We start from the raw sequence: 12853 nt of genomic DNA, 5'->3' as shown, positions 1-12853 counted from the left end.
ATCTCATGTCTATACCTAAATGTATCTACTCACATCCTTTGTATCTGATCCTGCTAGCTCGCCTGCTGTCCCTCCCCCCCTGGGCAACATCTACCTGTCCATCTATTAGTCCTTGCCTGCCTATCCACACCGCTCGCCCACCCTTAGGTTATTTTTGCTCGCTCCAGCCGTAGATTGGGGCTTCACCGTCGCCATTGTGATCATCTTCATATGTTCGGCCTTCACCCCCTACCCCACCCCCTGCTCCCCTAGCTTCAAATCTAGTCGTTGTCGACTCCCGATTGTACACTGCCACCCTTTGCCGATCTGCCAATTCGCGCACAGGGGATAGATCTAGGTTTTGGGGGGCAATTGGTGCATCACTAGGGATTTGATGAAACAGAGGTGAGGGTGGCAAGGAGGGCGTAGTGGCGCTGCATTGGCGTGGTTTGTTCATAAATTTGGCTAAGGTAGCCTGGCGCCGGGCGAGGGTGTGCGGCATGGATGGTGAGGGCAGCGTTGCAGGCGTCGCTACTAGGTACGACATCTCGTCACCGTTGAGGGCGCTACCACTCGGTAGCATCACAAAGATGGGTGCAGGCAGTGCTGCTAGGCGCGTCACTCTTCGTGGGCATGGACTCCCGCCAAGTACTGCGGAGGAGCGCTGCAACAGATTGTCCACCATCCACCTCGTTCTCCCTCGCCAGCCACCTCCGTCGACGCCCAGTTCCATTCCTATTGGCACCGTCCATATCGGCCGTTGCTCTGTTCTTTGTGGCTCGACACTGTGGTTGTTCCCCTGTGCCAGAGGCCCCTACCGGCACGTAGCGTCGATGTCCTCCTTAGCCCTGACATCATCCTCGAGCCTATAGCAAGGTAAGACCTAGAATTGAATTGTCCAGACGAGGTATCAGGCGATGTTTCCACAAATTCGTATAATGTCAGTGAGTAGAGGTAATCATACATTAGCATATTCAAACCCAATCTTTGAGGACTAAGAGTAGATTAACAGGGCAGCATCATAGTTTGGGGGTTGTCAGTGGCGTTGGCACCAAGCACTAGCATGCAACCGTGGGAACATAGCCAAGAGCACGGCACATTTGAGAATGATGATCGACATTAAGGTAGTTGATGCTAGTGATATGGCGACATTATTGTCCTGCAGCCGATAAATTGCTTATCTTCTCTGTGTAATGTATGGTAGCCGCAAATTTTGCTTCATTCTTTGATTAAGCCATAAGGATGCATCTCAATATGAATTAAGTCACCATGTTCTTACTTTATAATGTGAATTCAAGAAAGGACAACAGCCTCAAATGATGTATTATTCGGGCATTATGGCATGCGGAATTGTTATCTTTTCTTTTTAGTTTCATGACTACATTATGATCTATTTATTTAGCTTTGATTTATTATACTTGTTTATTATGTACTAGCTTTAATAAAGGCATAATTAGAACTAATTTACTGCATTGCATGGTATCATGTTTTGTTAAGGCAAGAGCTTTTGTTTCTATTTTATTTGTGCTGATCTCTTTTTCTTTTTCCTTGATTCGTAGACATTCCAAGGAAGGAGATGCTGTCAAATATTGCTAACAAAGGTTGCAACCAAGGTCAATCAACACAATCATCATTTGAAAGGTTATCTGATGGGTACTTCACCCCTGGCGTTACTATCTGAAGAACTACCATGCTAGCACAATTGTCAATGGAGCTAGAGATCCGGAGGCTACTGTTTGAATTTTTTTTTCAAGCTAACAGTAAGCGTCTACCAATTACATTGCAAGTAGTGATATGAAAAGTGCATTGTATGCTTAATTTTTTCCCTTTATCGATTTGACCCTGCATGATTGGAAGACATATTGAGAGAGAAAATTGCAAAAAGCCAGCCTTTTACATAGGCCATGGAAAAATATTATTGTGATTGTTAACATGCAGAATTGTACTCACACATTTTCAAAATGTAGGGCGTATTAGGAATGAATAAATATGAAGTTGATAGATCTTACCCACTGAGCTTTGTATTCTTTTTCCAAGAGATTATTTTTCTTCTAAAGCACACACACCTAGCCCATATTTATGAATCATCCATGTCACCAGTCACGTTGAGAGATTCAATAGGTTATTTCAACTGTAAAGGTTATCATTGGGAAAGATGAAATTAACAGAGGTTTGTCGATAAGAATTTCAACATTCATAAATCTTACCATTTTCTTATGTCTCCAATCTTGAAGGAATGGAAGATGTAGTGGCCATACCTAGAGGAGCTACACAAAGACCTGCATGCTCTTACGACATGCTCTTGCAATTTCTTCCACTTTGACAACATCAACAGGCGTCGTGCTGTCGCCTCCGGTGCATATTGAGATGTCTTGTCCTATATACCTATGAAAATTTGTGAAATCAATTTTCCTAAACTGTGTAATGCATAACAAAGGTACAAGTTTTCCGTATTTTGCTCATCTTATAATTTTATCACTAATTTTAGAATTTATTGGATTGCATTTGTGTCTTCTGAAGAGTGGATTATTTCTTTCATTGCCTAATGTCATCTTGGAATTGTTCTTTTGTAACATGCAGATGTAACACTCTTTCTATGCCTTGTAAGCTGGTTAACATACATGTCAATACTATTTGTTGATGATGATATTTCATTCCATTACTTGTCAAAAAGTCTATCATAGTTAAGAGCATGTTAATAGATTTGGATTGTACTTCCCAGCAATACTACATTCCATCACGCTTCATGTTTAATTTACAGTTGATGATCTATTGTAGTTTTTTATGTCTATGATCTATTAATTAAGTAAAATGATATGGGTAAGCTATAACTTCTAACCAACAAACAATTGATGATCTATTGCAATTTTTTTATATCTATGATCAATTAATCATGGTGTACGCTTTTTCTGGTCAAAAAATGTAGTTTTTGTGTTTTTTCTCGAAATTTGGACTCCGTTGTTTGGTCTGGATGTGATTTGTATTTTGCCATGAGACATTTCATAAGAAAAACTGGGTGATGTGCTGTGGTTGCATAAGCCATTTTGGAAAGAAGCCATAATTCATGCAAAGTCATTTTGGATGCAGGGTAAGAGCAGAATTGGGAGAGCATCCATGACTCAGGGTGATAAAAAAAACAAATATGCACTTAGTGCTATTATTTGTGATGTAATAATTGGTTTTCAGTATTTTGATTTCATCAAGTGTCCTGGATTGATGACCCATGCTTGCTGAACAGGATAAATGATCACTTTCTTACTCTCTCTAAACACTGGCTATAGCTAAAGTTCAATTTCCAATTCAATTAACATGTTGTTGTTTGTCAGCTTGTTATCCATGTGCTGCAGTTGCGGTGGGAAATATTTGAGGTAAATTGGACTGCCACTCTCAACCATTCTTGTTAGTTGTTTTCTCTATTCGTTATTTTTATTCAATTGATTGGTTAGTTTTAGAGGAGTCAATAATATTATCGTGTGCATATTTTTAGCTCCCATTACAACATACGGGTATTCAACTAGTTTTTTTAAGAAGGGAAGAGAAGAGTTTGGACTGTGATATTTTCAATGAGCTTTCAGGTCTTTCCTCTCTGTTTGGTGGCCCATTCCTTTGGCCCATCTACGTATCATTTTTTTTTCTTTTTTTGAGATTATCAACCTTTTTCTTTTCTTTTCTTTTCTTTTTATTTTGACATTCTCAACTTTTTTCTTAGAGCATGTATAATGCCGGTACATGGAGAGACACCACTCCCTTGTTCTTAAAAGAAGGTTATCTTTGGCACATAAGCCAAAAATGGGTGATTTGTTTTGTTACACAACATTGCTTGATTTGCCAAAAAGAAAGATTCCAATTAAGTGGCGAGATTAGTGTGTGTTTACAACGGCTGCGGGGATCACGTGCATGCAGTGCGAAGCTTTGATGTAGCAGTCGTGGGATTTTTTATTTATATATTTTTATTTCTAAAATTTGTAAAAATGTGTGTCTATTTTGAAATTAACCGAAATATGCACATGTCATCCGTATAGAAAACATGCCCTTCATTTAAAGGGTGATAGGAGGAAACAATACCCTTTATTAGGTGATTTGTTTCCTTGCCCAATTAGAGAGTGACAATGGGCCACGGTGTCATCCACGTTAGATACCACGACAACGGAAAAAGTGTCGCATGTTGAATGGGCGACAACGGTCACACACACTTGCTTGAGCCACCAAAGATCTATTGAAAAGTTATTTCCTGTTGGAAGGGTGATATGTTTTTACTATAAAAGGCTATGTGCAACCTCTCACCGAGCATTATGCTTATTTGCTTCCTAGCCGATCAAGCCCACAAGATAGAGGAGAGGAGGGGGAGGAGAAGAGCGGCAAATACGTGGTGAATTTTATCTATGTTGGCGCTAAGGATCCTAATATGGGTATTTTTTTTACGAACTAATTAGGCTAGCTATCAAATCTAGTTTGAGATATATGTTAGGTATTAGATCTAACTTGAATGTCAATGTTCTTCGATGTGGAGACTTTCGTTAAAAGATTCTTCATGTGCTCTGAAATTGATTTTGAATTCATGATGTGTTCCTCTTTCCTACTCTTTCGCACTTGCCAATTATATATTTTGAACTACACTCCTAACACCGTATATTATCAACCATAACCTTGTCTCTTCGAGCAATAGATCAACATGGTGAAGCTGTCATACGATGGGGATGGATGAAAGAAACCGAAATAATATGGGAGTACAAGATTAGGATGGAAAAAACACGCTAGACGCAGGAGGCACATTTGGAGCGGCAATAAGAACATCAGCGGTGAGAACAATAACACAAATGGCAAGCTAATGAACTTCAAAGGTGGGAGGAGAAACACCACCTCTAGAGAACATTGTAGGGAGGTGTGAGGACATTCAGAGACGTGAGGAACTACTTTAGAGGCATCAACCTCTCTTGTGCCGCTAAGAAGAAGAAGATTGCGAAACAGGACGTGAGGAAAAGGGGAAATATCTCCACTCCACGCACTAGAATTCTTATTATATTTTCGACATTGTAATATTTAAAATCATGTACCGCGAGCTTTTTAATAACCATAGATGTTTACCTATACGAGTAACAATTTCGGCTTCTAACCTCCTCTTCATAAAACTTAAATTCCTCAAAATAGTTCTATTTTTGTGCTAGGTGTGCAGGCTAGAACCTGTCGCCTGTTCCACGAGTGACAAATACCGACCCTATCTAGGATGGCGTGCTCGTTGAACAGGTGGCTTGTTTTTATCTCTTGTTCAATGGGCATATATTTTTGTTAATTTTCAAAATGGGTACACATTTTTGCTAATTTCGAAAATAATATATATATAAATAAAAAATCGCAGTCGTACAGGCAGAAGTGCTCATCGAGAGAGTACACGGTCATGGACTGAGCCCACCGTACGATCTAACGGCGACCGCGCCACGGTGTCGGCGTCCACGCCCTGCGCCAGACGGGACTCCCTGCGCCAGACGGGACAGCTCGGAGGCCTACAGCCACGATACCCCCCGGATCACGGAGGACCCGGTCCAGGGTCCACCACCTCGCGTCATCTGTCGTCCTCCTCTCCACCCTTTCCGCTTTCCGTCCGCACAAAGGTCGCGGTGCGCGCCCCACGCTCTCTCCGGGTCCACTTGCAAGTGACTCCGGGCGTCCGTATTTAAACGGCGAGCACGGGACGCAAGCCACCCACGACCCACCCCGACCCAACCGCAACGCATCTCTCCTTCCTTTCCTTCTCCATCCGACGAGCGGCATCCGCATCTACCCCTCAAAAGTCGCGGCAAGTCTCGGTCCGATTCTCCCGCTCCCATCATGGAGGAGGCCAAGGGTACGTGTGACGCTGCTACGGCGGGGAGATGCTCGGTTGTCACGTTACGGTCTGCGATTGTGATTTGCGTCTGTGTCAAAAGAGAAATCCGGGATCCAGGAAGTGTGGAGATCTTGGGTTCTGGGTTGGCGTACTGGTGTTGCCGTTGCTGAGTGCTTAGAGATCCGGTCTTTGGTAGGAGGAGCGTGGATTTTGGGTTTCTGATTCAGGATGTGTCGTGATTGGAGTGGGAACTTGGTAAAATTTGTGTTAGATGCCTGATGCGGTGGGACTTGGGGCTTAAGTGAAGATATACTTTTCAGTCGCTCTACTACAATTGCAGTAAGAGGAGTACGATTTGAGTGATTCTGTGTGCTTGTAGGATAATGGGGTGTGCCATCTGTGGAGTTTGGTCTGGGCAATACTCTGTTCATCGGAGGCTCAATTCTGCTTTTCTTGTCAGCTAGTACATGCTCTTATTAGCAGTCGGTGAATTGGTCCAGGCTCATACTGAAAATTGCCTCATTTTTCCTTACTAGAGTCAGCACAGGTCTTTAGGAATGTGGCACTCTACCTGGTAGTTGTACCGTATCCATCTGCCAGCAATTCGGTGTTGTTGTCAATTTGTTTTCCTGCTGTGGAACAGTGGAATGCCGTGCTAAAATAATCTGTCTGCATGCTGTCTTTTACTGCCCTGCATGGCCTTATGGTGTAGAACCTGACCTTCAAAAGTAGCATGCCTGCTTATGTAATAATATGTTTGCTATATTTCGTCATCCTTGAATACTATTAGCTGTTCTTGTCAGCTGAACAGTATACTCTACTTAGCCACTTAGGAGTTATATGATCTTTCTTCTTTTTGGACTACACTAATCTTAGTTAACTCAGATGGCTCATCTATGATCTTGTTCACTTTATTGTAGTTGTGGAGTCCAAGGATGGAGCAATCTCAGTTGCTTCTGCATTTGCTGGTCATCAGGAAGGTGACATTATTTTCTCATCCAATGGACTCTCTACTCTCTAGTCCCCGTTGCATTGCATCATGCTTATTTAAACTTTGTTGCGTCAAACAGCTGTACAAGACAGGGACCACAAATTTTTATCAAAGGCGGTTGAAGAAGCATACCGAGGAGTTGATTGTGGCGATGGAGGCCCATTTGGTGCAGTTGTTGTCTGTAATGATGAAGTAATAGTTAGTTGCCATAACATGGTTTTGAAGAACACTGATCCAACTGCGCATGCTGAAGTAACTGCGATAAGAGAGGTAGGATGCTCTGTGGACTGTGGCTCTAACTTGTGCATCAAAATCCAAATATGCGAACTGTTGACCTTCCCATCGGATTACCCTTCCATGCTTTTGGTATTAGTACCACTTTCTGCTTGAAAGAAAATTAAGGGCTACATCCACCAGTTTACAGATGTGGGATAGCCTCATATTCCATTCTTTTCTATTCATGCCAAGTGCTCCATGTTCTTGGATTTGTTTTCTTCTCATATTATTAGTTTTGTTATCTTAGATCAAAGGTTACTTCAGGCTACCTGGAAAAAGTTGACTATGAACCTTGTTATGTAAATTCCAGCAAACTTGTTGTACTATTTAATTGTCTATCGTTAGTTGTGCACTTGTTGATATAAACACATATATTAGATTTGCCAGTCTGTATTTGATGACAGTTTTAAGATGATTATCTGCGGTGAGATAATTTGAAGCAAAACAAATCAATAGCTGCATAAAAACTGCGATTCCTGTGAAAATTAAAAGTGATGGGTCAGTCTTTACCAGCTATAACTTTGTTTTATTTTTTCATTCACAGTACATGTTATGGACAATTAGATGTATGATATCCGTTTTCAAGATCACTGGATAAAAACTATTGGTGTCTTGTATGGTCTGCCTTACTTTTGTGACTATAACGCTGAAATTTCTTCATTTACATGTTTGGTGCATTCTATATTAGTTTCTTTCCATTGTTTGGATAATTCGATATTCATATCATATAATCATTGTTTCCTTTTTACGCTAGGCTTGCAAAAAGCTTGGAAAAATTGAGCTGTCGGATTGTGAAATTTATGCGTCCTGTGAACCATGCCCAATGTGTTTTGGTGCTGTTCATCTATCCCGGATTAAGGTTCATTTCTTAACTTAATATTCTTCATGTGATAGAATATATATGTTACTAATTAGTGATCTTATCCAATGCTGTATTGCAGAGGCTGGTGTATGGAGCTAAGGCAGAAGCTGCCATTGCCATTGGATTTGATGATTTCATTGCTGATGCTCTCAGAGGAACTGGGTACTACCAGAAGGCCAACATGGAGATAAAGCAGGCAGATGGAAATGGAGCCCTGATTGCTGAACAAGTCTTTGAGAAGACTAAGGAGAAGTTCCAAATGTATTGATTCAGGAAAATACTTGGTGGGATTTAACATTGCGATAGCCCCCTGATGCTCAAAAAGAATAATGCGATTTCTTGTATTCTGTCATTTCTGATGGGCTACAAACTGTCAATTTGAATATATTTGATTTCTCATTGTGCTTCCATTTCTGACAAACAAGAACGTTGTCATTCATTGCCCTTGTTTAATGAGAAGCTGATTCTTAATTCACCTGATAGTGGCCTTCCTGTTTCACAAACTAGATTTTACTTGATTGTGAGATATTTCCTTTGGGCACATTGTCCTTCCCAAAGAAATGCACGCTGCAACCTTGACAGTCATAGGGAATTCCCTTAAAAACGATTTGCCAACCTGCTGCTTGTATTTTTTTTCTTCGGATTCTGAATTAATCTTCAACCCTTTCGCAAGTAATTGATGCATAACCTGCCATTGTTTGCTACTCCATGCAATGAGGGCTCCCTGGCCCTATGTTGGTCATACTGGAAGAAGATTAATTTCTTGTCTCTCTTATTTTTGTTCAAAATCGTAAAGTAATTTTGCTGTTATGTTTCAAGTTCCAACAAGGCTCAGAAACATACATATCACATTCACATATCAAAAATGGGAACAAAACAGGCCAGGTACACCAACAGTCGTCTAAACAGCTATATACAAGAAGCAAGCAGCACTCTAAGCATAAATAATCGCAAGAATCAGATATACATGACTAACAGGACTCATCCCGTGAAGCAACAATAGCAAGCACATCTCTACCTACACTAAAATGAAGCCAACTTCAGTAAAGGATTTAGCAATCGGCTGACACTTGACTTATGTGTTGGTGCATGTGCATGCGTTGCGGAAGAACTACCACCGTCATAGCAAACTGGTGTCTGTCCACAATTGCTTCTGAGCTGTTCACATGATTCTGGGATCACAAAGTTTGAATACCCTTCAATAAGTGAACAATTCCATGGATGTGCAGATTGTACAGTGAGGGAAACATTAGACAGGCAAATGTTGCTGAAGTTGTCCCCCTGAATGCCCTCCAATGTACCAGCAACACCAATGTTGACACCAACAACATCCTTGATTGTAATATTGCTTATCATGGGGAGAGCATTCCTGTCATATTTTTCATCAGGATGTTCACCATAGTTTCCAGTGATCCTGATGGCCATTGAAACATTATCCATGCTCACATCAGCTATGTACACATTCTTCACGTACCCTCCACGCCCTGGGGCTGTCTTGATTCTGATCCCGTGCAAGGAGTTGATGATGCGGAGGCCCTCAGCCCGGACTTCTGAGATGCCACCTGACATCTCACTTCCAAACGCAATTCCTGCACCACCCCTTGTCTCTCCTGTGATGTTGCTGATGCTGATATTCGAGCTAGGATGAGCAAATGAAATGCCATACTCATCCCACCCACTTTTAATGACAATAACATCATCACCAGTTCTGACATAACAATGATCGATGCAGACATTTGTGGACGAGTCTGGACAGATTTAGAGTTGTATTAGTACCACATGTGCAAAAATGGTATATGGCTTTGCAGTGTTGACACAAGTTACATATAAGCATATTTTCATATCAACTTCTTAATTCTTGGTGCCTTATTTTAAATTATCTGGGATGAAGTCGGCATCTCCGTCAAAGAACTCAGAAAAACTAGGTCTAGTGTGTATAGATACATGACGTTGAAACATATTTTAAATTACCAGTTCATGTTATGGAAGTATGTACTTATGTTATTGACTAGTTTTAGTAGTATTTATAGTAATATGTAGGACCAATAGTAAGTGATCACTTCACAAAAGAAACAAATTGCATATATTATCAGAATCTTAGCTATAAACAGATGGTGAAGTACAAAGGAGAGAAAAACCATTGCGAAGAGAACATGTCATGAAAAATTTATGTGACCAATGTTTCTCTCCATTTTTCCTATGGTTTGTCTGCCAAAAATAGTTTCCTAGTGCAGTGGCAATAATAGATTCCTAGTGCAGTACTAAATGGGTGGAAAGGGGAGTAAACATGTAAAACATTATGAATAACCTGGTTAGACATGAAGGTGTAGCAGATAATTCAAAGCTTCATATTACCTGGATCAATGCCGTCGGTGTTTGGTGAATTCAAAGGTGCTAGGATTGTGACATGTTGGACAAGAACTTGGCTGTTTATATAGAAAAGCACCCCGGATAATATATTTGCATTTGTGAATGAATTCTTATGTTTTAACTGAAAGCAAGTGGCTATTTAGAAAACCAACCTGCAGTATACAGGGTGGATATTCCAAAATGGCGAGTTCTTGAAGGTTAAATTAGATATGACAACATTGGTAGAGTACATCAGCTCAAGAAGATGTGGCCTAGTATAATTCAGTGTGTGGTTGTGGAACCAACCCCACCAAATAGCTCCTTGACCATCAATGGTACCATTAGCGCCTGTCCAAGGGTTTCAATATTTAGTTATTTACAGTACTGGCAAGCTAACTGAGATAATTCCTAACAAGATGGGTGATGCAACTCTAGTACTTACTAACCAGTTACAATTACATCTGTTAGATTTGATCCAAAAATTAGACTCCGATGTCTTTTTCCAGGGAGTTCTCTGCCTCGCCCATAGGATGGAAGAGGATCAATAACTGGCCAATCAGATGAATCCTGCAGAATATATTTGGGACATTATAGAAAAAGTATATTCATCATTCACTGTTAGTATTTAATCACTAAAAACACTAAAAAGACACCCTTTTCTGAACTTATAAGAAAACTGTGCTTTGTAGAGCATCTAAGAAATATTGCATATGCAGTTATCTTTCTATTGCTCATATTATGGTTCCTTGGAAGAAAGTTAGATTAACATAAGATTCAACAATATAAGATATCTTGTTCATGTGAACATCATTAAAACACAATTCAAAAAATATATTGGAACATAAATTCTGTGTGCGCAAAGTCTGCAAGTCATCTTACCGAAGATCCAATTATGACTGCATCCTTGTCCAGTGACAAAGTAAGATGGCTGATAAGACTAAAACTCCCTGTCAGCCACCTTCCTGCAGGCACGAAGAGCTGTGCGCCACCCTTGTCCGCAAATGAATTGAGATAGAAGATTGCATTCTGAAATGCTTTTGTGTTGACAGTTACACCATCCCCCACAGCACCAAATTCAGTTATTGTGACACTGTGAGGTCGATATACGTTTGATGCCATGCCCTTGCAGTATGTGCCGGATACAGTGGACCATTGGGTCTCAGCCACGGTTGTGAAAACCAAAAGGACTTGAAATAACTAGCAGATATTTCAAACAGAAAAAAGTCAGTAACCATTACATACTGGAAATGCATAAAGCTAAGAGTGATGCGAAGTGACCAGAGTTGTGCATCTGATAACAAAATTCTACTCCAATCTGAATTAACTTGTTATTATAGCATCAGAACAATCCATCAAGCTGAACAGGGCAACCTCATTTAGTTTTCTCCCGTGTTGTTTTCTGATATAATTTTCCTCGCAAGTACCTCTACAATAGACTACTCAACCCGAATTGTTAACTCAAAACTATGTTCATACATTCCTTGAACTTTTTGCAATATGCAATTGTGGATCAAGGTGACACCAGGCTCAGTTTTCCACAGCAATCTGGCCATTTGCCCAATACCACTACACACGAAACCGAATTTCCAACAACAAATACGCGTATAGCTCTTGGATCAGCATTCGACATTAGGCAAGAGCAGAAATGCAACAAGAAGTCAAGAACCACATCCGTCTGCCGTCGTCCCCCGGGAGATCAAAGAAAGCAGTACGCGAGCAAGCAAAGCAGGAGGAATGGGCACTCACAGTCACGGATACAGATCTCCTCATCTTCCCCGGCGAGATCTTGCTCCTCCTCCTCCCTGCCACAGTGCCACTCTCCCCCACGCCCCTTAAGTCCGGTCAAGACAAGACCGGCGCGCCTTTAATGCGGCACGCGGCCGTGCTGGACCGCCTGCGAGAACTGCAACCACCAATCCCATCAAGAAAGAGAACGGCAGCAACAATGGAAAGAAAGTACGGAGCAAGAACGATCCACCGACTAAGAGACGAGATCACAGCGCAGCACAACTCGTTCGCCAGAGCAAGCGCGCGTCCTCTCCTCGCCTCACCTCTCCTCCTTCTGGGGGGGGGGGGGGGCAGCAGCTACTGGGACTGGGAGTAGCGTCGAGTGCAGGGGAAAAGGGGGCAGGATTAGGGGTGGCAGAGACCCAATCATGCCACGGTGTGCAGTGCAGGGGCAGCGTGGGTGCCTGGCTCCATTGGGGCCGGGGCGGGGGTGGCGTGACCCATTGCTCCAGTCCCCTGGACCTGAATGGTGATGGTGGTGGAGGCTGGGAGGTAGTGGCCGTGGCAGGGGAAGGCCTCGTTTCCTGTCCTGGGTCAAAGCAAAGCGCGCGCGGAGGGTGGCCGGGTGCCGGGGGGGGGGTGGGGGTAGCGTTGGGACTTGGGAGCGGGGAAAGAGGAAACTCAACAACCCACTAACAATTGTACATGCATATCAGAAAATGTTAGGTTTTGATATAAAAAAATAAATAATAAATAATTAAATATATTTTAAAATATATGAAAGATAAATATTGGATGTATGAGTATAGAAGATAAATAATAGGAGATTAAATATGTTTTTGAA

General features: G+C 41.6%; 2 protein-coding genes across 3 annotated transcripts; one reads left to right on the top strand and one right to left on the bottom strand.

The window, feature by feature from the left end:
* Positions 1-5662: 5662 nt before the first annotated feature.
* Positions 5663-8342, top strand: LOC133915089 (guanosine deaminase). The gene is made up of 5 exons (XM_062358099.1): positions 5663-5821; positions 6724-6783; positions 6874-7064; positions 7825-7929; positions 8012-8342. Exons 1-5 carry the CDS (start codon positions 5806-5808, stop codon positions 8198-8200), a joined length of 561 nt encoding a protein of 186 aa, XP_062214083.1. The 5' UTR covers positions 5663-5805; the 3' UTR covers positions 8201-8342.
* A 421-nt stretch (positions 8343-8763) lies between these two features.
* Positions 8764-12636, bottom strand: LOC133915088 (probable polygalacturonase). Of its 2 annotated transcripts, XM_062358098.1 has the most exons (7): positions 12264-12636; positions 12028-12184; positions 11161-11478; positions 10728-10848; positions 10455-10629; positions 10288-10358; positions 8764-9680 (listed from the first exon to the last, which is right to left on the bottom strand). In XM_062358098.1, the coding sequence occupies exons 2-7, from the start codon at positions 12049-12051 to the stop codon at positions 8956-8958; spliced, it is 1434 nt and encodes a 477-aa protein (XP_062214082.1). In that variant the 5' UTR covers positions 12052-12184; positions 12264-12636; the 3' UTR covers positions 8764-8955. The 2 variants fall into 2 exon arrangements, with proteins under 2 accessions (XP_062214082.1, XP_062214081.1); XM_062358097.1 differs by having other exon boundaries at positions 12028-12636.
* Between the last annotated feature and the right edge of the window lie 217 nt (positions 12637-12853).

Source organism: Phragmites australis, chromosome 4 (assembly GCF_958298935.1).
Source record: "Phragmites australis chromosome 4, lpPhrAust1.1, whole genome shotgun sequence".
NCBI classification, from domain to species: Eukaryota; Viridiplantae; Streptophyta; class Magnoliopsida; order Poales; family Poaceae; genus Phragmites; species Phragmites australis.
Note: the sequence above shows the minus strand (reverse complement) of the source record. Positions and strands in the feature narration are given on the sequence as shown.

What these genes read in the sequence shown, in the direction of transcription:
- LOC133915089 (XM_062358099.1), top strand. An exon ending in ATTTGCTGGTCATCAGGAAG is followed by an intron (nt 6,784 to 6,873) that starts GTGACATTATTT and finishes TGCGTCAAACAG; the next exon opens with CTGTACAAGACAGGGACCAC. An exon ending in AAGTAACTGCGATAAGAGAG is followed by an intron (nt 7,065 to 7,824) that starts GTAGGATGCTCT and finishes TTTTTACGCTAG; the next exon opens with GCTTGCAAAAAGCTTGGAAA.
- LOC133915088 (XM_062358097.1), bottom strand. Translation starts at nt 12,051, where the DNA reads ATGAGGAGATCTGTATCCGTGACT. An exon ending in GGAGATCTGTATCCGTGACT is followed by an intron (nt 11,479 to 12,027) that starts GTGAGTGCCCAT and finishes AATATCTGCTAG; the next exon opens with TTATTTCAAGTCCTTTTGGT. An exon ending in CACCGACGGCATTGATCCAG is followed by an intron (nt 9,681 to 10,287) that starts GTAATATGAAGC and finishes AAATCTGTCCAG; the next exon opens with ACTCGTCCACAAATGTCTGC.